At 38.3% G+C, this 22919-nt stretch overlaps 1 protein-coding gene across 1 annotated transcript in view; it reads right to left on the bottom strand.

Annotated features, from left to right (window-relative positions):
• The window catches only part of UNC13C (unc-13 homolog C), a 325566-nt gene extending 305051 nt beyond the window's left edge, over window positions 1-20515 (bottom strand). The window contains 2 exon segments of the mRNA XM_067555862.1: window positions 17555-20107; window positions 20110-20515. Coding sequence (XP_067411963.1) covers window positions 17555-20107; window positions 20110-20512 — 2956 coding nt within the window. The 5' untranslated portion in view covers window positions 20513-20515.
• Window positions 20516-22919: the final 2404 nt, after the last annotated feature.

Below are 22919 nucleotides of genomic sequence, written 5' to 3'. Positions count from 1 at the left end.
CCTAATAGGAGTAAGATTGCCCAACACTTCCTGGGGCACCATGCATCTTAGCTGTGGGCATGGGGAAGGAGGGCAGGAGTACTTTCCCCTCCCACACTCACAAAGGTATATGGACAGTATGTGGTTTATGGCTGGGGAATGGGCAGAACCTTGGCTTCGCCACACAATATGAGTGAAGTGCAGCTCATGTACACATTGGGGAAGTAAATTATACTGCCTGATCTTATCTAGTGTGTGATATATTACACAATGGCAGAATCTGACCTAGTCCCTAAATGTACATGTAGTTTTCACTTGTGTATCAGTACTCAGAGACACAAAGAAAAGTGCACGATTCTCCATACTGAACTAATGTTACATTATGTTGGTGTAGTTACCCATTCGAATTTATTAAAACAACTTCTCTATCTTCAGTGAGTATGGAATAAAAGATCAGTCTTATTCCTGTTCAATAAAATATTATGCCCTTTTATTTTAGCCACATCCCCTCTGCACTGTACAATAGAAAATGGTGTTATGTATGTTCCTTATAGCTTTCCTTTCCAATAGTGTGATTTTATGGATTGTAAATGGGAGCCTGTAATTCCTGAGCTCTATATCTAACTTTTTCTGTGGCTCTGTTTGTCCTTGTCTGTTTGTGAAATGCTTTGAAGAGATCTGGAGTAACTCTATTGACATCAGTGGTACTCTAATTTAAATCAATGTAACTGACAGCAGTATGTGGTCCATACAAGTTAAATGTTATTAATTATTATATCTAGCTGTTTGCTATCAATTTGCCACTTACACCAAATACAATGCTGGTACTTAAACAGTATGATGAATTGCAGGTCACAACTTAATCTTTGCATGATCAATAATCTATTCAAACATTATTAACATTCAACTCTAATTAAAACAATTGTACATCCCTATGATTTGGTTGCAAAACTGAAGTATCAGAATTATTTCTTCATATTTAAATTGTTAATATATGTTCATTAATGCCTAGTACTGTACTTTAACATGTAAACATATATTTCTTGTTCTCTTAAACAGAATGCTCTGTGTCATTAACAGCAGGATAAATATATTTTAAGTTTGTATCGAAGATATCTCCCAATTGGATCATTAGACATTGAATTAGTTATAGTGGTTATAGTTAAAATGTTCACTTTTACCATAAAAAAATAAATTAACATTGTGTAGTATTACAGATATTCCCTGTACTAAGTGTACTTTCTCTCTCCCTCTCTCTCCCCATCCCCTCAATACTTGTAATAAAATGGTAACATTTTTCCACCCCCAATCATCTCATTTTAATACCAGCTACAATGTCAGGACTAGATCCTGCCAATGAATCTCTATGGGTGCAAGTTTGGACCCATGTCGAACCTAACTGTCTTCAATCAGGCTTTGTGCAGCAGCAGGGATGCACCTTACTGGATATGGCCCTAAGATGGTAAAACATATTGTAGAGAATAATTCATCAAGGAATAATTCATCATGGAATAGAAAATAAACAACCAAAACCTTTGCCCATTATCTGAATTAACTTTTCTGTGATAAAAATGTACATACACATCCTAATGTCCATGAATTTCTTGGGTTTGTCTGGAAGCACATATTACATTTTTCTATTATTTCTGATACAATCAGAATTATAAACACACTTGATCATGTGATTTGCAGACCTATTTCTACACCTAAGATGTCATGATACACATATATGAATCAAACCTCTAGACCTTTTGAAGTTTACATAACTGAGAACTCAGAGCAGAGTCTACTAACACTACTATGTTCATGATGGCACTTAAAAGTTAATATGATTAACATCAATGAGAATTTTAAAAATGGGGTACGCATTTCAGTAAGTGGAATAAGGCACAATTCAACATTTCTTTTTCAACATGGTTACAATTTAAAGTGTGGTTCAATGCTGAACAGTGATTTGGCAGAAGTGGCATATTTATTGTCTCAGTGACTTGATACTAAACATGCCCATTTTACAAATAAAAAGTATGTCTTCTCCCATCTAACTGCAGTGCAGACAACTCAGTCTGGGATATGAAGTCAATCTGTGTTCATTTAGGCTCATGCATCGCAACTGATCATACTGATTCTGCAGAAAAAAATTGTCCCCAGTTACACCTGTACAACTCCACCATCCTCAGCAGAGGTTGCTGGGTGGTACAAGGATAGGATTGGATTTTAATAGTAATTCTATTGTTGATGTATGAAATGGAATTTAAATCCAGCTGCTCATTTTCTCAAAACTCAGAAGGTTTACAGAAGCTTCAGAACTAAAAGGTTTTCTTCCAGGCTATTTACCACAATCAGTAACTCAAATTCCCTTCTTCAAAAGGCTCCCTAAGTCTGAGAAACAATTTACCTGCTTCAAAACTCCTTTGTTGCATAATTACAGATCTACACCTGCATTTGGTTATCCACTCAAAACTTCAGCATCCAGTATTAGTTAACATAATACTAATCTCAACTTCACTAGTATACACTACTGTCTGATTTGCTAAACACTATTGATAGAGAACATCAACGGACACTCATAATCTAGGAAGAGCACAGAAAAATAGGCTCAGTCAATTGGAGTTTCACCGGAGTCAGCACTAAACAGACTTCAGGACCAAACCTGCAGATAGCATGACAGAAACACTATTGGTAGGGAAACTTTCAAAAACAAAACAACACATTCCAGGGGAAATTCAGCAGCTGTGAACAGAAGGCAAAAATCTCAAAACCAAACAAACAGGCAATTACAACTAGAATGGTTAAGTTAATAGCAAACAACTTCAAAAATCTCAGGAAAATTAAGTAGAAGTAGTTCTAGAGTTAAAACCAAATAAATAAAAAGACAAAGCAGTAAATATATTAAGTGTCACATTATATTGAGCGTCATGACCTAATAGAAGAGAAAGGGTAAGGAAAGAACCTGAACTAGAAAAATCTGTCATTACAATATGACAGAGCAGTAGCAAAAGTATCAGTGGGACTGTGGAAGAGATGAGGTTGCCTAGAAGAAGCAGTAGCAGCCCCATGATATTTTCTTTTTTTAATGTTCATGAGCCACTTCCCCAGTCATTTATGAGTAGCGAGACAGATGGTTGTCAGAAAGGGTAAAGTCATCATCCTCCCAACTCAAATGCATGGCATTTGAATAACAGCTGTAGCTGTAAGTATACGAAATGCACACAGAACAACAAACATTTTTTTTGTATGCTGACAGTACATTGTTTTTGTCTCCACCATGCTATTGTAGACTTCTATGATATGATTCCTCTGTTATGGAGTACTAAAGAGCCTCACTATTGTGCAGTTCCCAGTTCAGATTTCTAATATGAAACGATGCCTACTTGTATACTACATCTCCTGCTCATACTAAATTTTGCAGATGTGTTTATCAGGAAGCTATGTTACTTAGTCTATATTCACCTAAATAAAATATATCACATACTATTTAACATTCACAGTGAAAAGCCCTTGTATATTTTATTATGCATCATGTTAATTCCTGTTCACGATTTTTTTTCTAAATAATGCATCATGTGTAAAAAAGATACAACCAACAAGATGGCACTGGTGGGAGTAAATTGATTGCCATCCTTGAATAAAGGTATTTCTCCCCCCACAACCAGTTCCTGTCCCATAGGTACCTCTATAAGCCAAGTCGAAAACTGTGCTCTGTTTGGCTGAACTGTGCTCTTTAGAAGTTACCAGAGACAGTATACGTGAGGAATATTGTGTAACACTTATGCGATGTGTTGAGTGACTGTGAGCTATGAGATGGCAGAATGCCATCAGGCTAAAAGATGTGTTTTGGGGGTACAGTTGAGCATGTCTGCCTATAAAAATCAATGTGACTGCTGAACTCTACATGGAAGTGATGTAATCACTTTATAATGTAAGACATTAAGATATTCTTCATTTCTCAGTTCTCACACATGCAGAGATGGCAGTTCTTCAGTACAAGTACTTTTATGCAGCTGTGTTATCTATCAAGCATATTTCTGAGATAAGAGACAGTTGAAACCTTGCTTTTCCTTCCATCCTTTAAAACTGTTTTAAAGCAAGTGTTTAGCATTGTAGGATCTGTTTATTTTTAATAATAAAAGATCATGCCAGCCAACCTGCCTGTTGATGCTCTCAATCAGCACTTCCAGAATCAACACTACCTAGACATCTCTTGAGAAGCATGTGCTAAATGAACCAAGAAAAGTAGTGAGTTATGGCTGCAGAAATAGGATAAATACAACAGTCAAAGTCAGTGGGTAAGGGATTAAAACATCTATTACATAGAATTAATGTATACTTTTATGTTTCCCTCCAGGGAATTTAGGCTCTCTCACATGAAAGATAAGCAATCTAGAAGGCTTCAACCTTAGAGACATTCCCCTCCCTGCAGGTGAATGCAAGATCTTTTCAAGGAAAGCACTGCCCTTATACAACTCCATTTTGAAACACATCTACTTCCACATTAGATTCTAGGAGGAGTTGGGGATGGAAAAGAAAAGACACTAATTACTAGTAAGCATTTATGCGGCACTTCACAATTTCAATTACCTGTAAAATGCTAAGTAATTAATCCTAGTTCTCTTGTAGTAGTATTAGCCTCATTTTACAGAATGGGGAAAAGGAAGTACAGAAAGGGTAAGGTCAACATATTCAGAAGTGGCCTTTAATCCTGTATATCTTAATTTTTGGATGCCCAACTTTAGATATCTAATTTTCCAAGGTGCTGAAGACAGAGCTCACTTTAAACTTCATGGGAACTTGAGGTTCTCAGCAACTCTGGAAAATGGTACCCAAACTCAGAAGCCACTTTTTAAAATATGGACCACGGTGATTTGCTGACGCAACACAGTTGGTAACTGGCAGTGGCAGGAATATAATTCAGCAGTTTCAAGTCCTCTAAACGCTATAGAATGGTGCCAGGAAAGAGAGGTAATAAGAGGTTTTCTACTTTTATATTTTATGTTTAATTCTCTCTTTATATTTTTAGCTTGTTTTTCAAAACTCTTAAACAATTTGGAATAGAGATGAGCCTGCACCAAAACACAAGGGGTGAAATCCTATCCCTGTGAAAGTCAATGGGAACTTTGCCAAATGACTTAATTGGAGCCAGGATTTCATTTTAGATCAAAACCCCCTGCCTAAATGTGGATAGATCAGTTCTGGATGCAAGCTTTATTACTTGGTATCATCCCTAGTTTGAACATGAAACCACCCCTCCAGAATTGTTTTAACTTTTGCGCAAACCTTATCGATACAGTCTCCTCTACATGTTCATTCTGCTGTTCTTGTAAGATGAATGTGTAACATGGGGACTGTTCTCTACATAGTGTAGAGTAGGTCACATACAGAAGAGGAAACTAATTATTATATCATAGTAAAAAAAAAAAACCCCACTCACCTAGAAAGCTCCCCCTCTCCATTGCAAAACAAACTATGCACCTTTTAATTTGCATAAAACACAAAAAAATTAAAAGATATTGAGGGAAAATTCTAGATAGTTAATTGAAAAATTGGAATGGTGTTAAAATTATGTTATAAAGAAACTTTGACACTAAGTTACAGTAACATTTCCCTCCAAGGAGAGGGAAGATTGGCCCATCAAAGTTTCCTGAGCCAAAATGTGGTTACCAGCAGGAAAGCACAAAGCCCCAATCATCCCTTCCCACCAGCCATGTGGCTGATGGAGAACTTCCTCCAGAGTAGAGTCAGAAACAGCACCATCAGCACTGATAGCTACACCAGGAAATGGCCCAGCCAGGGAATATAAAGTCTGTAGGCCTCTGTGACACCATTGGAATCTGACATATTGTGGTAAGGACCATACCTGTTCACACACCAAAAGGACCAGGACCAGGAGAATGATCAGGTTTCCAGCCCTCAGAGACCCCCCAGCACTACATAGGGCAGAAGTCCCAACTATGGTGCCTCTAGGGAGACATAGCCAGCTGTCGGATTAGGCAGCAGCTTGGCCGGGAGCAGATCTGGGGTCTAGGCTGTGGCCCTTGGAGCTCACAGATATGTTCTTCTACACACATTGGAGCTAAAGAATTGGGCCCTTTGATAGAAGTCCCATTGAAATCAATGAAAATTCTGTCAATAGACCATCTACCGAACTGAACACAAAGAACCTATGGCACAAAAAAGGCCATGGGAATGAAGCACAAGCATCAAACAGAGAATTCTACTGAGCTTAGGTTTGTAATATTAGGCTTCTCTCAATAGATCACAGAAAGAAAAGAAGAGGGACAATCTATACTAGGAGTTATTTACAAGTTTATGTTTTCCTGGTCATTAAAATGTTTCAATACTCATGTCTGGGTCTTTATCTGCTTGGTGGGTTAAGCATGCTCTGAATACCTCTAGTAACTCAGATAATTTCATTTCCATGCCAAGGAAATAGCTGTGTGGATCCCTTTTATCCTGAAGTCATTACATTAAAATTATGCAGTATTTTTCATTTCTAAAATACAGTGATCTGAGGAAAATGCTTAAATATTTTGGAACTAAAACCAGAAACTGTCTTTTATCTTGGCGATAAAATATTAATTTGTGCTCATTTCCACAGAAGAGCACAGTGCAATTTATAAATATGTCCTTGAAACTGACATTCATGCTCAGGTGTTCTTTCAGCTCTGGTAAATGTATTTTAAATGTTTCTACTGAAAGGCCATGGAACTTTGCAGGAATACTGATTTTAAAAAAAATCTTTATTCCTCATTTCAAAGTATCTAAAATGCCAATAATTAGATGAATACTGTCATTGTTGTAAAGACTAGGGTGAATGGAATTTGGTTAAATTATGCTTATGTTATCAATATGCAAACTAATATCAAGTCTTAGATAATTTTAATAGACTTTTGCTAAACAGAAAGGACATGGTGTCTTACAATTAAATGGAGACAAATCTCCCCCACTTCATTTTATATTACTATGTGTACATTTAACATGAAAATAAATATAAACTCAATTGAACAGTCAGATTATTAGATTTATGTTCAATATTGCACTAGATCCTTGCACTCCTGTCTGGTGGAACCAGCTAACTAGGGATTCCCCTGCTCTATAACTCCCCACCGCCCCCTATGCAGCCCCTAACATAGTGAGCGTATCGGACTGTGGCTGGAGGTGGTGGTGTTGCTGGAGAACGGCTGCACTCTGCTCATCCCTGGTGCTAAGATAACCATTGCAGGAAGATACAAGTTAGAACAACTCTGAGGCTGTTCTAACATGCACTAGAGGCCAAACTGGCCACCAGCTTGCCCCAGGATCAAAGGAATAGAGAGATATGAGGATAGCATAAAGCCCTCTTTGACACATTCTCACTTTCGGCTGCACCCAGCTAGACCTGGGGATCAATCCCACAGAGAATCTAAAAATTTAAGATTTGCAGTTTCTCTCTGAATAAAATTCTGTTGTCTTTCCTCTTGAAGTGAAATGTGCTTCCTTCACACCCTTATTCATACTATGTAAAAGCTAATTTGAGTTGTACTTTTCTCCCTACACTCGCACAAAACTCAACCATCAGAGAGAGCCACTTCTTATGGAAGGAACTCTGGGAGTTGATGCTCTGAAAATGGTCCATTAGTGTCTCTCTAGTACATTGTCTCTCTGTGTCTCTCAAGTACTTGAGGCAATTTAAAATTTAAAAATTAATTATTTCTTAAAAATTCAGAAATTGCAGATGACACTCAGGATATTTTGCAAGTGGCCACTCTGATGCTAATGGGAGTGTTTTCTTTTCTATGAAATGGTGAAAGAGAAGTTTTCAGAAATGCTCGCTAACTTTTATCACATAGGCCAAGATTGTGGTTGCTCCTAAAAAGAAAACCCCATCAGAAAAAGATAATGTGACTAGGTAGACATACATGTTTGCATAACTGTTTATCAACCACAAAGTGTTAACCTCCTCTACCAGAAAGCACTTGCTCAATCTTCTTCAGTTTCAGCAATCCTAGCAAAGCAACTTGCAAATGCTGAAATTGGACTTGAGGACTGGTCCACGCATTAAAAGTTTTACCAGTATAACCATGTTGGTTAGGGAGTGTGATTTCTTTGCTGACATAGTAATGGCAGTAAAGCCCTAGTGTAGACACTTATATTATTATAAAGGAGTTTTATGCTGGTATAGTTTATTTGAGTTCCCAAACCAGAATAAGCTACATCATTATAACCGTTTCCACACTTGAGGGCTGTGTGTGCATGTTCCACTTTACCTATGCCAGCATAGTTAAAGGAGTAAACTTAAGTGTAAACAAGCCTTTGTGTACTAACAGCCATTATATAGGAGGAGTCATTTTTCAATGACATTATGTTTAGTGCTCCTCTTTTAAAAAAAAAAAAAAGTACACTGACTAAATTGTAATTTACTAAAATGTTATGAAATATACCATATTTGTTTGTTTCAGAAATACAATATGATCAACAACAAAGTTTTTATTATTTTTCTTTTCTGAAAGATTTTTAAAGTCTGATAAAGCACCTTTAAATAGAATCACGTTATTTTTAAATGTTTGTGGGTTTTTTATGACTGGAGTTCAGAAAATTTTAAGTCCACATTAGCACAGGTTGAGTTTTATTTGAATGCACAGTGTGAGCTGGTGACCCTCAGTTACACATATTTTCAGCATTGTTTGCCTCCTTATCGTCCTCCTCTTTTGACTAAGTACATTTGTGGTTTCAAGTGACTGCTGCAACTCCTTCCCCTTCTCTGTGGCCTCCCCAAAGCTTAACACCGCTACCTGCCTTTTCCTCACAAATAGAAACAACCACAATGTCTTTATTCTCAACCAACTAGATGTCCTTAAATAGCTTTGCTAAAGTAGTTGCCCTATTATTTTATTCATCCAAGCCTTTCTTGAGGATTGCTAACTGTGTTTTTCCTTTCCACGTAAAACATATGGTAAAGGAGCTTTGAGACTACCAGATTCACCCCGTACCTGACTCTAGCATGGAACCAACAGCAACACAAAAGGGAAAGAAGATATGACTTGTCAAATGAGTAGAAGCTGGGGAGACACAAGAAACAGATGGCCAAATCCCTAGATCTTAGGCTATCTGCCAAACCTTGGCTGCCTTCATGCATCTCCCAATCCACAATCCCAGCACCAGAACACCATTCTATCAATGGATACTTCCCACCTGTTGCACAAATCTGATCAGTCCAATAGAGTGTATAGAAGTGAGCAGCATTAACAAACACATGTTTCTCTAGAATTAGTTATACTGGCTGATTATGGGAACATGCCATGCCATGCATGTTTCTCAGTTCCCACCTACGTGATCTGAATATTTACCTGAAATGCCAAGGATAGTGACAGAGACAGAAAAAAGAGCTATTGATCTTTGTGAAGAATTAGAATAGCATTCTATACTGATAATCATCAGAACTTCAAACTGCATACTCATCCTTAACAAGGAAGAAACACGATACAAAAACAGACTCCTCCTCCTTTCAAGAGAGTTTGTTTGAACAATCAAAGCACCATTCATATTTATTCAACCCCACAAAGAGAGGTTACGCACCCTGTGCAGTAACTGTAGTTCTTTGAAACATGTCCCCTATGAGTGCTCCACTTCAGGTGTGCTGGTGTGTGTGTGTCCCGTGCAACTTTGTAGGAGATTTTCATTAGCAGTGTCCAATTCGCCTGTGCACATGCTGCTGATGCTCTTCTGCCCCTCCCCGAGACAATATCAGGCTGCTCAGATGAACCGACCTCAGTTCCTTTTCCTCTGCAGCGTCTCAGAAGAAAACTAATGAAGAGGGGCAGGAGGGTAGGTAATGGAGCACATATAGGGACACACATCTCGAAGAACGACACTTACTGCACAGGGTGACTAACTGCTCTTCTTCAAAAAGAGTCCTTATGGGTATTCCACTTTAGGTGAGTCCTGAGCAGTATCCCCATAAGGAGCTTCAAAACTGATTCTAGCGCTGAGGGAAGAACTGCATTGCCAACTGCCTCATCAGATCTAGATGCATCAGCTGGGGCATAGTACCTGGAGAAGCTATGTAGTGAAGATCATGTAGCAGCTCTCAGATACTAGGACATTTTTCAGTAGAGCCACAGATTTAGATTGTGACCTTGCTGAGCTGACACACCACAAGGGGGTGGAAGGCTGGCAGCACTGTAACAATGCTAATACGCCCAGAAATCCATTTAGAGAGTCTTTGGGTAGAAATAGCAGAACCTCTAGATTTGCTTGCAAAAAAACCCAAAACATTTAGGACATTTTAAAAATGATTTAGTCCTATCTAGACAGAAGTTAACGCCCTCCTAGCATCTAGAGTACGGAAAGCAGTCTGCAGATTGGAATTATGTGGTTCTGAAAAGAACACAGGTAGGTAAATGATCTGATTCAGATGAAACTCCAAAGACACTTTAGGTAGGAACCTGGGGTGTGGCCATAAGAAAACCCTGTTCTCATAGAATATTGTGAAAGAAGGGTCTGCCATGAAAGGCCCCAATTTCTTCGACTCTCAGGCCACTGAAATAGCCAGTAAGAAAGCTATTTTCATAGACAAATTCAGTAAGCAACAGGTCACCATCAGTTCAAAAGGAGGGTCATGAGATTTTTAAGAACCAAACTAAGGTCCCAAACTGGGGTTGGGACTTTCACATGTGGGAGAATATTTCCCAGGCTTTTAATGAACATACAATTGTAGGGTGAGCAAAGAGTGAGAATCCCTGAATTGTGGTATGAAAAGCTGTTAGGGTGGCCAAATGAACCTTAAGAGACTTAAGTGTAATTTACTAAGATTTTATGAATGACAGTACTGTTTTCTTCTACTGTTCATTCCCTCTGAAGCCTCTGGCACCAACCACTGTTGACAGAATACTGGGCTAGATGGACACTAGGCCTGACCCAGTATGGTCATTCTTATGTTCTTAAAAGAATTAGAGAAAAACATTAAAACAAATAAAAACCATATATGCATGTGAAACTTCCAGACATCATCTTAACATGGATTCTGGCAGGAGCAGTCCTTCAATATCCCACCCAAGGGGATTCCTTGTGATTACAAGTTCATTGCCACTTCAGCTCAGAACAAACACCCAGTGTTATGAGGCCTGGGTAGGCACAACCCTTCCAACCCTACCCTAAGAATTGGGGCCCTCCATGGACCCAGGATGCTATCTGTTTGCTGGAAGAGGAAGAAGGCCCTGAGACATTTAAAACCAGGCTATTTATCCAAAAATTCTTTCTTTATCCATTGGTCCCTGGAGAATCTAGTTTGAAAGAGTATATGCATACCTCTCCAGGGGGTGGCATCAGAGGGTTGATAAGAGAGGAAGTACATTAGCAGCCTCCTCCCTACTAGAGAAGATACATACAATGCCACAACACACAGACAATTGCATTTTTAATAAAATGTAACCCAAAGGTACTATCCCTAATTCAATAAGTTTAACTTAATTCAATTATGTTTATCTTCATTCCCTAAGTTTTGTTCAGGATACCACAGGATAATGTCAAATTGTTACCATATCTTCCATCATTTCAGGCCAAAATTTGTTAGATAGACGGTACAGTATAAGTAAAACCTTGTTCCAGTGAACACTTTACTTTCAGGTTTTGAGGCAAGACAGACAAAATTTTCTGTCTCAGTAACATTATTAACTTCTATTTTCTAAAGTCTTTTCTCTGTCCAGGCTATTCTTTTAGAATAACACAAAGACAGCTTAAAACCTATTCAGTTATTAACAGTGGATTTTTTTTTTTTTTTTTTTTTTAGAGTCTCCCTGAGATGGGAGAGATGAAAATTGCCACTAGGCTCAGTGCAGAAAAAGCATCACAAAAAGGATTTTCTAAAAACAAATGTCATTACATCATTACGCGTGAACCTCACCCCCAATGTCAAAGGCCAGCTCAAGATCTATGCATGGCTTTAGTCCCACTTTAACCTTCAAAACAGACCTTAAGTGAGGTACAGTACCTGTGCTGTCCCTCTGCCCAGGGCTGAATTTCACCTCAAAGCCATCAAATCAGGTCAAAACTTGTATCATTTTAAAGCTGCAGAAATATCAGCCAGAAAACTTGGGATCCCTTAAGCTTAGCAGTGTAATAAGTTTATGACACCAGCCAAAGGGTAGGTAGAATTAATATAAACAGAAGTGCTGTGTTTTATTTTTTAGCAGCAATATTCTTGCATAAAGTAAAGGTGGCAATGCCAGCCCTGAGCCTCTCTATTTTCCCAAATGGCTACCAGCTGAATTTTTGATTATGCGGATGGCTGAGTCATTAAAAGACAAATGAATCCTCTCTCACCAGTTTTGTTACAGTGTAGTATGAACTCCAGTGCCTCCAGTGTCCCTGGGAGAAGCTATCATCTCAGACTGCTCAAGGAAATAATGGCTTCCATATCTCAGGTTAGCATAAGACATGCAAAATGGCACAATCTACAGCCACACAGCATTAAAAAGCATTATTTACTTTTTGGATACAATATTTACTTTATAAATCACTTGATAATTACCTGTTCTATTCATTCCCTCTGAAGCACCTCGCATTGGTCACTGTTGGAAAACAGGATATTGGGCTAGATGGACCAATGGTGTGACCCAGTATGGCCATTTTTATGTAGAGACTGGTTTTACATCTTAGCATCACATTTACTGCTTCAAACATCTTAAAAAGCCATGGAATCATATTATATATTAATTTCTTCCTGAATGTAAAAGTTTTTAAATCAAAACAATTTAAAATTCCAAAATAGCTTTCTTACACTTCCCCCCCCTTCAAATCATAAGAATATTTCTCTTTCATTGAACAGCTATGCATGTAAGTGCTTTCATTAAAAAGAGTCCAATCCGGCAATCTTGCATAAACCAATTGGCTTCAATGAGAGATTCTTCTGCAGGAACCAGGATAGGCCCTTAATTATCTGGCAGTCCCACAGCTTCCCTTGCCCCAGTCCCAACAGCCACCTTAAAAGATAGCCATGGATGTTGATGACTTGTCCTTTTTTTTGCAGGTTAATGCCAGATGGTAACATCTTCTGACAAGTAGAGTGGCAATTCCAGACTCCAGCGTCTGTCCCGGAACGTGATGTGGTATTGTGGAGATGTAGGAAGGGCTGGGAAAAGAATTCACCCTACTCCTTGATACATCTGCAAATTACTCAATGAAGGACTCTCCAAGCCCAAGGTTTGCTTCTTTTTCAAGTAAGCCAATCAGCGATTATTTTGCCACCTGATCAACAACAACGTGAATTATTCTCTGGAAACTGACAACTGCATAATATAGTCCATGCAGACAGAGAAATCTATGGCACTGTTCAGAGACAGCAGGAGCAGTCCAATGTCTCCCCGAGACTTTTGTTGGCTCTCTGAGATCTGATCCCCAGAGCGCTGGCTCCAGAGATGAGAGGGCCAGTACTGGCCAGAGAAGACCTATCTGAGAGAGCTTCAGAAAAGAGACTATAGGAAGGAAAAGGGGAATAGTTAGGGCGGATGTGGTAAGCAGCAGAGAAAGAGACAGGGGAGGGGATAGGAAAGTGTAGGCCCCCAAATCTGAAAAGATTACTACAAATACTAATAGGTTAGGAGAAAGGGCAATAACAGTAAATCAAAGTGTTAAAATAATCCTTGATTATGCAATATTGTCTGAAGGAAATTACTAGGCATTATTTTCCTGATATTGCTCTTGGAACTCATCTATTCTTACATAGCATATACATCTAGTTTTGATTATTTCAAAATCCACAGTGCTGGTTTGCGGTTCAGAACCCCCTGATGGCCTTGTGAAATTTTTAATCTCAGGATTACCTTTGTGTTATTCACGTCTCCTCTCATACATACATCATATTACCGTCACTTCAGCAGGTCAACAGGAACTTGTGGAAATAAATAATATATCTGCAGAGTCTCCACTGTATATGTCTTTCACTATAAAGAGAGAATGAGACCATCCAAAGGGATCACTAGAGATGGATCATTATTTATATCCAAAAGTCCTTGGTGACCTTTAACTCATGAGTTACTGAAGTGAAAATAATATGATTTACGTATTTATCTGAGCTTTACTGTGAGCACAATTTGAAGTAATGATACTATTATATTATCTAGTATTATCTCTGGCTGGCCAGCATGCCATCCATCAATCCCTATGGCCATTAAAAAGAGATTGAGAGAACCATTAAACAGTGCACTTTATGTGCTCATGACATAGTAAGAATTCTTTCAAAGAGTTGAACTGAGATCAACACTCTTTTATCCATAAATAAGAAATTACAAGTTGATATGAACCGCATGTACAGGGAAAAAATAATCAGCAAGCTATTTGCAGAAGTAATGCAGGCCCTAAATTAGTCACATTTCTTTAAAAATATTATGGTTACTGCAGATATAAATGTAACACCACAAAGTATCTTGCTTAATTAGTTAATTGAATTTTAATGCTCTTTGGCCAGGCAAGAGTCAACCTGTAGAAAAGCAAAAGAGGTTTGAAAATTGGCAGGCTTGTAAAGTGCTATAAAGCTTAACATGGTTCTTTGTTTCTTATACTCATTTTAAATTACTTCAGAACTGCTGTGTAATTTAAACACAAATTGGAGTTTAATGTTTTCTTTCTTCGGGAAAATGGTATTAAAAAGACATCCTTCTTCAGACCCTGAATATAAAGTGCTCTAATAATGCCTTTCCCCTATCTGGGAATGGAATCTTTATTGTGCCACCATCTTCCTGCTCACTAAAAGATAATGCAAGAAAGATCTGGCTGAAACAGTACAGTATTTCACTCAGCAAATGGAAAACAAAGGGAAGGAAATTTTAAAATAAATTTGCAAATACAAAAATCCCAACTGTTATGTATATATTGCAAGTTTAAAATCAGGGCCTCCTGCAATACTACTGGGTATTCTGGAAACACCTAAATCCAGGATATATCATAAGCACTTAGATCCAGGTGAAGCGGCCTGTTTAAGATAAAATGTTACATCAATCACTAGAAACCAAGCACAATAGTCAGTTATGTTTTGTTAGTAAATATGGCCCAGAACAATAAAAGGCCAGAATGGAAAACACCTACATCCTAACAATTATGGCATAAGGTTTAATTATGGGTGAAAACAGTGAAGCAACATGCTTTATGATGCAGAGCCAGCCTTTGGGAGGGCTCACTCTGTGCTCACAGGGGTCATGGGAAGGCCAGGGGAGTAGCGTCAATGTCACCAGTTGGTCTGCCACCTTCACAGATCCTCCAGTTCCCATGCCCTTTCCTCCTGGTGGGGTTGCCAGGTATTTGGTTTTTGACCGGAAAGTCCACCCTGGCAGTGTCGAGTCAGCACTGCTGACCGAACACAAAGTCCGGTTACTCGCAGTAACCAGCCTCCATCACCTGGGGGAGGGAAGAGCAGCATCTGCTGCTGGTGGAGCCTGGAGGAGCACTCAGAAATGGTTCCTGCAGAGAGAGGTATGGGCGGCTTCCCCACCTTGCCCCAGTCACCCCTTCCATACCCAGAGTGTAGCTCTCCCTCCCCCTGTCCTGCCCCACTCACCCCCTCCACCTCTGGAGCGAGGCTCTCCCTCCCCCGTCCTGCCCCAGTCACTCACCCCTGCAGCACGTTTCTCCTTTGAACGTCCTGTCCCAGTCACCCCTCCACCCCAAGAGCCCTGCTCAGCTGGCGGGGGAGGGAGGTAGAGAAAGCAGCAAGCAACAGTGGGGTGTGATAGATGAAATGGACCTGGTCAAAACTACAGCCCATGGCCTCACGTGCCATAATGATATGAGTGCTCTGTGGCACACAGTCCTCCAGCCAGGGAATAGGATTCAGTGCCCCCTTCCCCACACATTGGTCTCTTGGTACCTAGCCAGGTGCACAGAACAAGAATTCCACCTCTGTGCGATATTAGCATACTGCCAAAATTGGTTCAAGAATGTACATTAGAAATACTAGATTTCTGTTTAAGAGGAAGACTTAAGTAGATTTATTCTATTTAAAAGACTGCAATGGACATCCTTTCACTTGCTGGAGTGAGAGGGAGTCACTTTTCCTGCATTGCAAAAAGCTGATTACGTGAGACAAAACACCCATCTAACGTCTCATTTGTTAGTGATTATAGTCTAAAGACCTGGGCTGTGCCCACTAACAGTGGTCTTTAATATGGATTTTATTCTATTATATTCTCCACATGTAGCTTCACTACCAATCGCTTTTCTAATCTTTTTCCTGTCCCTATTCTATAATATTGTCTAAGCACCATGACTAACTACTTATCCCGTCTTTAACTTTTGTTTGGTAGTAATGAGCCCAGAGAGAAAAGAAAATATATATCAAACTGCTGACCCATTTTCCATAAGTACAGTATCTGGTTTCTAGCACAGTAGTGAAGAAATGTCTGCAAAATGTCAACCTATGATAAACGTTATCATTTAAAACCAACATAAAGTCTAGTTGAATGGTACTTATTTGGCTGTGCAACATAAATGCACAGTCAAATTGAAAGTATTATAAAAGTAGTTTTTTAAGTACAAAAGAAACTTCATAGCATTCAAAGCTTCTGAGGCACTAATTACTACAAAATAAATTTCTTTAGCTGAAAGCACAATATTTCATCTTTCAAGTGAAAGTATCAGATTGTATTTTTTCATGGCAACTATTAAAAACTAAGCAAAGATTCAGTCAAGGTGACAATTACCATCTGCTAGTCATGGTAATTATGTTGTCTTAATTAATTGCAAATGTTCTAGTACATGAATACATTCAACATACATAATAATAAAAATGGCCTCTCTTCTTTGGATTACTACAGGTATTATAATCATATATACATTGAAAGGATATCGAATTATGGAAACATTAAAGAGGAAAATAAAGGCAGAGGACTAAATTGTGTCTGTGCAACCCCTTTGACTTCAGCAAGATACAAGCCCCATATTTTTCATTTGAACTAAAGATATCAAATATGCCGTCTCACCCTTTTATTTATTATCTCAGGACTAACTTCAATGGGCTTGTATTTGTGAAACTAAGGACAGAATTCAAACCAATGATTTATATACTAATTGAGGTACATGGGAAGTTATGTTGCACATGTAGGGCACATCTGAAAGCTGTCTGGAAAAATACTATCATAGTAGAACACTAAGATGTTTCTAGTTATTCCACTTATAATGTATGAAAATTTATTAATTAAAAACAGACTATCTAGTCAATTTACTTGAGAGTTTAACCCTATTAAACAAAATTTCATCCATCATTCATTTACAATACAAAATTAAAATTGCTTTAAAAACATCTATTTGGCATATTGAAACTAATAAAAAATGTATTCAACGGATTCTTCTAGAATACAGTCTCAGATTGAAATTCTGACCTCACTGAAGTCAACAGCAAAACTCCCATTGACTTCAGTAGTGCCAGGATTTCACTGACGACTGAAAATATGAATTTCATTAGAGAGTCTAATAATTGTTCCTCCTAAAGTCAATGGGCATTCTGTCAATGAATTCAATGGGATCAGGATTGGGTTCTATATAGAAAATAAAGGTAATCTTTCATGATTATAACAGCAAGTTTGTTTACTGGACAATATTTAATCAGTACCTCCAGCAAGAATCTTCTCTTCCAACTCACTCATTTGCTTCTTGTAGGCTTTTAAAGCAGCTTCTTTGAATGATGGACGTATTCTCTTTTTCTTTGTAATTTCAATAGGCATCACTGGGATATTTTGATTTTCATCTTCCCTTACTTCCGTTTCAGCAGCTATACCTTCTGCAGGTTCCAACACATCTTCACTAGCCAGGTTGTCAAACTGCCTGTCATATTCATCTTCTTGTAGTATTGCATATGGAGTTGCATATGAAGACTGTTCAAGTTCATACTCCTGGACTTGTTCATCAGTGTCATTAATATTAGTTCTATTTTCTAGTTTAGCAAGAACTTGTTCCATTACTTCTACATAATCTGTTTCATTCTCACCACCTGGCTCACTGAAATCTTCCTCATCCTCTGCTTTGTAATAACAAGGCTCTGTATAAACATCAGAATCAAGGGTTGTGCTTGATTCATTAGCAGTAGATTGGGATAAAGTCCTAAATCTCCCTATAAAAGATGACCCACTATCATCATATCCACTTAAACTTTGTGTACTTTTGTTCCAGACCACTTCCAAGGCTGATTTAGCACGCTGAAGTGTAGATCCAAATTTAGGAAAGCTGAATGTCTTGTCAGAAAGGTCTATACTTAGTCGACTATGCCATGATTTAGGGGGTGCTTCCTCTGATTCATCACTTGGTAGTTCACTTTGACTTCGATACATCATGGGCAATCTGTTTTGATTTTGATAAAGGGAATTAGAATTTGTTTCCTGATAATCATCATATTGGTTGATCCACTGACTTTGCGTTTCACTGTCAAGGCCAGGACATGATGGAGAATTACCATCAAGGGTAAAATCATAGCTTTCCGTGTCATACTGGAGGTCAGAACTTTGGCACTTTCCAAAATCTATCTGTTGGTCTGAAGGGCTGCTCATATCATAAGCAAAAACTTCTTGTGTGGATGAATCTAGGCCCAAGTCTGTGCCTTGATCCAACTGATTCCAGTCTTTCCATGGTGAAAGATCATCATGTAAGGAGAGTTGAGAATCACTATAATGGCTTCTGTCTCCAGATACACACATTATTCCATTGCTTACACCACTGTCAACTGTTTCAGTGTTTTCAGCTTCATTTTGCCCTGGATAAGGCTGCATATCTTGGTTAAAAGTCTGATCTTGTGAGCTACCATACCAGTTGCATGTTTCATCTTGCCTTCTCTGCCAAAGCTCTCTATCTGAAGATGACAATAGTGAGCTGCCATTTGTTCTACTAAAATACTGATTCTCAGAAAAATCCTCAGAGTAAGACTGGCACAATTTTGAAAAATCTGACTCTGAACGGCTAAGTTTGGGTGTTGTAAAGTCATTCTGTGAATGCCATACAGGTGGCATATCTGAATAGTAGGTCTTTGATTGCTTATCCACATTGTCAAATTCTGGTGACTGTTCACCATAATTTCTTTTATTTGGAAAGGTGCTGCCATCGGCAGTCCTATTAGGAATTCTGGTATTTAGAGATTCCACACTTCCCTTTGTAGTACTTGCTTTTATTTGAAAAGCTGATTTTGATATCTTTGCATAATTATTCCTATTTATATCTGATTCTAGCTCTTTATCACTGTCATCAGGTGATTCCCAGTCATGTTTTTTAGTTTTTGACTCCAGTTTCATATCCATACTTTCATACGTCTGAGAGGAAGGCAGTCCTCTTTCTTTTCTCTCTTTCATGTCATGGGAAAGAATATCTGTAGAAATTCCAATGCCGGTTCCTTTAAGTTTATAAGACTTTTTTAAAATTAAATCTCTCTGATGTGCTGTTTCAAAGCACACAAGTATGGGTCTAGGTTTTGCATTGGGACAGTCTCTTTGTTGCCCTAATCTATGTGCAAATTCAATTTTAATTGTGTTTTGTGCCCCTGAAAATCCCATTCTGTCTATTAAAATTCTGTAAACCACATTTTCAATATTTTCATGTCTGTCTTCAGGCACATTTAAAAACCTAAGACTTGCTTTGTTTCCTGGGTGGCCTATTTGTTTAATGTAGTCATGTATGTCTCGAGTTTCCCTTCTGGACTGTACAAATCCAGTTCGCAACTGTTCGATTTCACTTTGTACAACTTCTACACTACTAGAGATTTCATCAATGGATTGTTTCAGAGCATTCACATGTCCTCTTAATTCAGAAAGTTCTGTTTCAATTTGACTGATTCCCTGAAGTTCTTTAAAGATCATTTCCATAACATCATGCGTTTGACTAATACACCCTGTTGAACTAAAGCCAGGTTCAAGGGCATTGGGTTTCTGGTGACGACCAGTTCTGTCTAACGACTTGCTTCTTAGGCCCCATGTTTTCTTCCATGTGCTAAGCTCTGAGTCTGATGAGACACACTCTTGGCTCTTTTTCCATTTCCTTAGTTTTCGTAAAGCTCCTAGCTTTAGGGTATGCAAAGTACGTTCACCATCAGAGCTCCCATCTGATGGAGCAAGGCTGCTCAAACTCTTTCTGTTGCGTCTCACAGGCATTGTATGTGATAAATACTCCTTTTTCCTGCTACTAATCTTTATTCACTTAATGACTCAGAATATGAACTATCATTTGAAGAGATATCTTGAAATAGCTCCTCATTATTATTGTTTGTTACAAAAATACTCTTTTGTAGTCCATTGGCAATAGCCACTCTGTAACTGAACGTTGGAGAAAGTGAAAATTCTTTATTACCTTCCTCTTCTTCAGTTGATAAATTGCGAGAAGATGGACACTTTGCAATCTTTTTAACGGTGCTTTTCAAAGTATTTGAAAACTTTGGATTCTTTGTCTGTCCAACCTGGGTTAAGTCTTGCTCCTTTTTGCTCTGACAACTCTCTTTCTTTTTTGTACTATTTCCCAATTTCTTTGTAAACATTCCTTTGTAAATCTTATATATGTAAGATGAGATCAGACTCTTTAAAAGGGCAGAAACCATGGAGAGCAATTTATATTAACCTTTTCCCACAAAAAATGCAATTTTGGATCCAGAGAAATATTTGTATCTCCAACTGAATCATTAGTGAATGTACATTTTATCAGCTGAGACTGTAGACAGTCAGGGTGTGCAAGACATGTAAACTACCAATGTTTTGGTATCATTTGACAGCAAAAAGCACAAGTGTTCATTAGAAACCAAATCCTGAAGGAGGACTGAATGTGCTGTAATATCCTGCTTTGTTCCCCATGGCTCCTTGCAGGGTCTAAAAAGGAGGGAAGAGTGTTACTATGACTTTCAAAATAGAATTTACCATTTAATGCATTACATGACAACACTAAACATTTTTGGAATCCACATGACATTTGGCAATAAGAGAAACCAGCTGGACCATAACCATTTTAAAATACAATCAAACAATATATTTAATTGTAGTGCCAGTAAGGCCATATTAAACACCATTCTTGCTGTATGGACCTATACATTTTAATGACAATTATTGAATGGTAGGTTCAAGTTTATTAAATGGTATCTTCACTGCTATATTTCTCACTGGAAAAGTAAGAATACTGCAATACTTTAAGCTGTGTCATCCATAACATTCACTTGGTATGATTTAAGTATTTAATTTAAGAATAAAAGTTCATTCAAACCAGATTTCAATGTCTCTCAACCTTTTTGTTACCGGGACAAAGGGACCGGCTGGCTGCTTTCCTAAATTGTGTCAAGGAGATCTCTGGGACAGATGCTGGTCCATGGAGAAACCTTGAGATATGTCACACATTACAATTTGTATAACGTATTAATATATATCTGTTTAATGTCTCAATATTTTGGCTTTTAAAATGTCTGATCCAACTCCCATTGAAGTCAATGGAATGTTTCCATTGGCTTCCTTGGAAGCTGTATCAGGATTTCAAGGCAATTACAAACAACAAAATGCTTGTATTTATGGATTTTATTTTAGTGTTTTTTTTAATGTGATTGTCATCCCCACGTCATAAAATTCTGTAAGGGGTTCAGTGTTCTCTTTAGGAGACTGAATTCACTTTACTCATCAAATTGCGTAGTTGCCTAATCAGGAGAAAACTCCATTGGAGAAGAATGGAGTTATACCAATGTAAATAGCCTCTTAGCTTTCATTAGACTGGCTTGTTCAGATAATTCTTTAATCAAGTTAAAGAAAGAAACATTAAGCAAGTGTCATTTGCACAGTTGGCGCCTATACTTTTCATAAGATAAAGGGCTAGACTGTGCCATTTAGCCACAAACCTTAGTAAGGGGCAGTGCAGAGTTACACCGCTCCCAGGAGAGAAATGGCAGATATTCTTCATTGAGGAGATAGAATGCCTCTTGAAACCCTTACGTTTGCAGAGGCAGTACACCCATTGCCATACTCCTCTGGAAGATGCAGCTTACTCAGCCTCATTGGATCAGTGCACAGTAGTGTCAAAGCCCTGGCATTGTCTCCTCTCCACCCACTGTGGGGTGTCAGGGGCCCACAGGGAAGTAGGAATGGAAAAGATGTGGAACTCCCTGGAGAGCAGGGGTAAAATTCTTATTGCTCCATAAATAAATCACATAAGGTATAAGGTGAAGCTCTTGATCCCTCTCCAGTACCACTGTACATCCATGTAAGGGCCATCCAGAATCTGCTCCTTCAAGGTGTGGTTTACATTCAAACAGGGCTGGAGTTTTAAAGACAGGATATTATTTCCTTGAATAATAAGCTCTAGAAGACATTGGGCTAAACATACGTGATGTAAGTGTGCAAAATTCATTGACATCAATGTGAGCTGCAACTGCTAACTCCAGGGCTGAATTTGGTACATTGTTAGAATAATTTTAACTATCTGATAAGTAATACTACAATGACAATTAACAGACAATTTTTGGAATACTGGCAAATTGGATACACTGCATTGATGGTGAGCACCTTTGGCTGTTAACAGTTTTTGTACAGTCAGATGATAATTAGAAATCTTTATTTTCCCACCCTCATTACTGAAATGTGTCTGAAAGACGATTTACACAGAACTCTTGCTACATCCATCAGGGCTTTGATTTTACAAATATTGGGCTTCTTCCCACAAAACACAAGTGATTATAAATATGTCCAACTGAATTTAGGGGAAATATTCATGTGAGTAAAGTTACCCAGGTGTATGTGTTTGGGGGATCAAGCCCAGAGGAGGTAGCACTATACTTAAGCCAAAGGATCCAATTTTTTTTTTTAAAGTCACTCTCATTTCTTAGTTTATAGCCAGTAATTTATAGGTGGTACATCTGAAACATTCATGTATCTTCGCATAGGAAAAATAACAGTATAGAGATGTTTTTGTTTGTAAGGGAAGTAGAACCAGAAGGGACATCAAAGATGAGTCAGGGAAGAATTTTCAGCTTGTTC

Source organism: Emydura macquarii, unplaced genomic scaffold (genome assembly GCF_026122565.2).
Source record: "Emydura macquarii macquarii isolate MOO-44397 ecotype Brisbane River unplaced genomic scaffold, CSIRO-AGI_Emac_v2 contig_1644, whole genome shotgun sequence".
In the NCBI taxonomy this organism is placed as follows: Eukaryota; Metazoa; Chordata; order Testudines; family Chelidae; genus Emydura; species Emydura macquarii.
The sequence above is the reverse complement of the archived record's forward strand: the minus strand, read 5'-3'. Positions and strand labels throughout refer to the sequence as shown.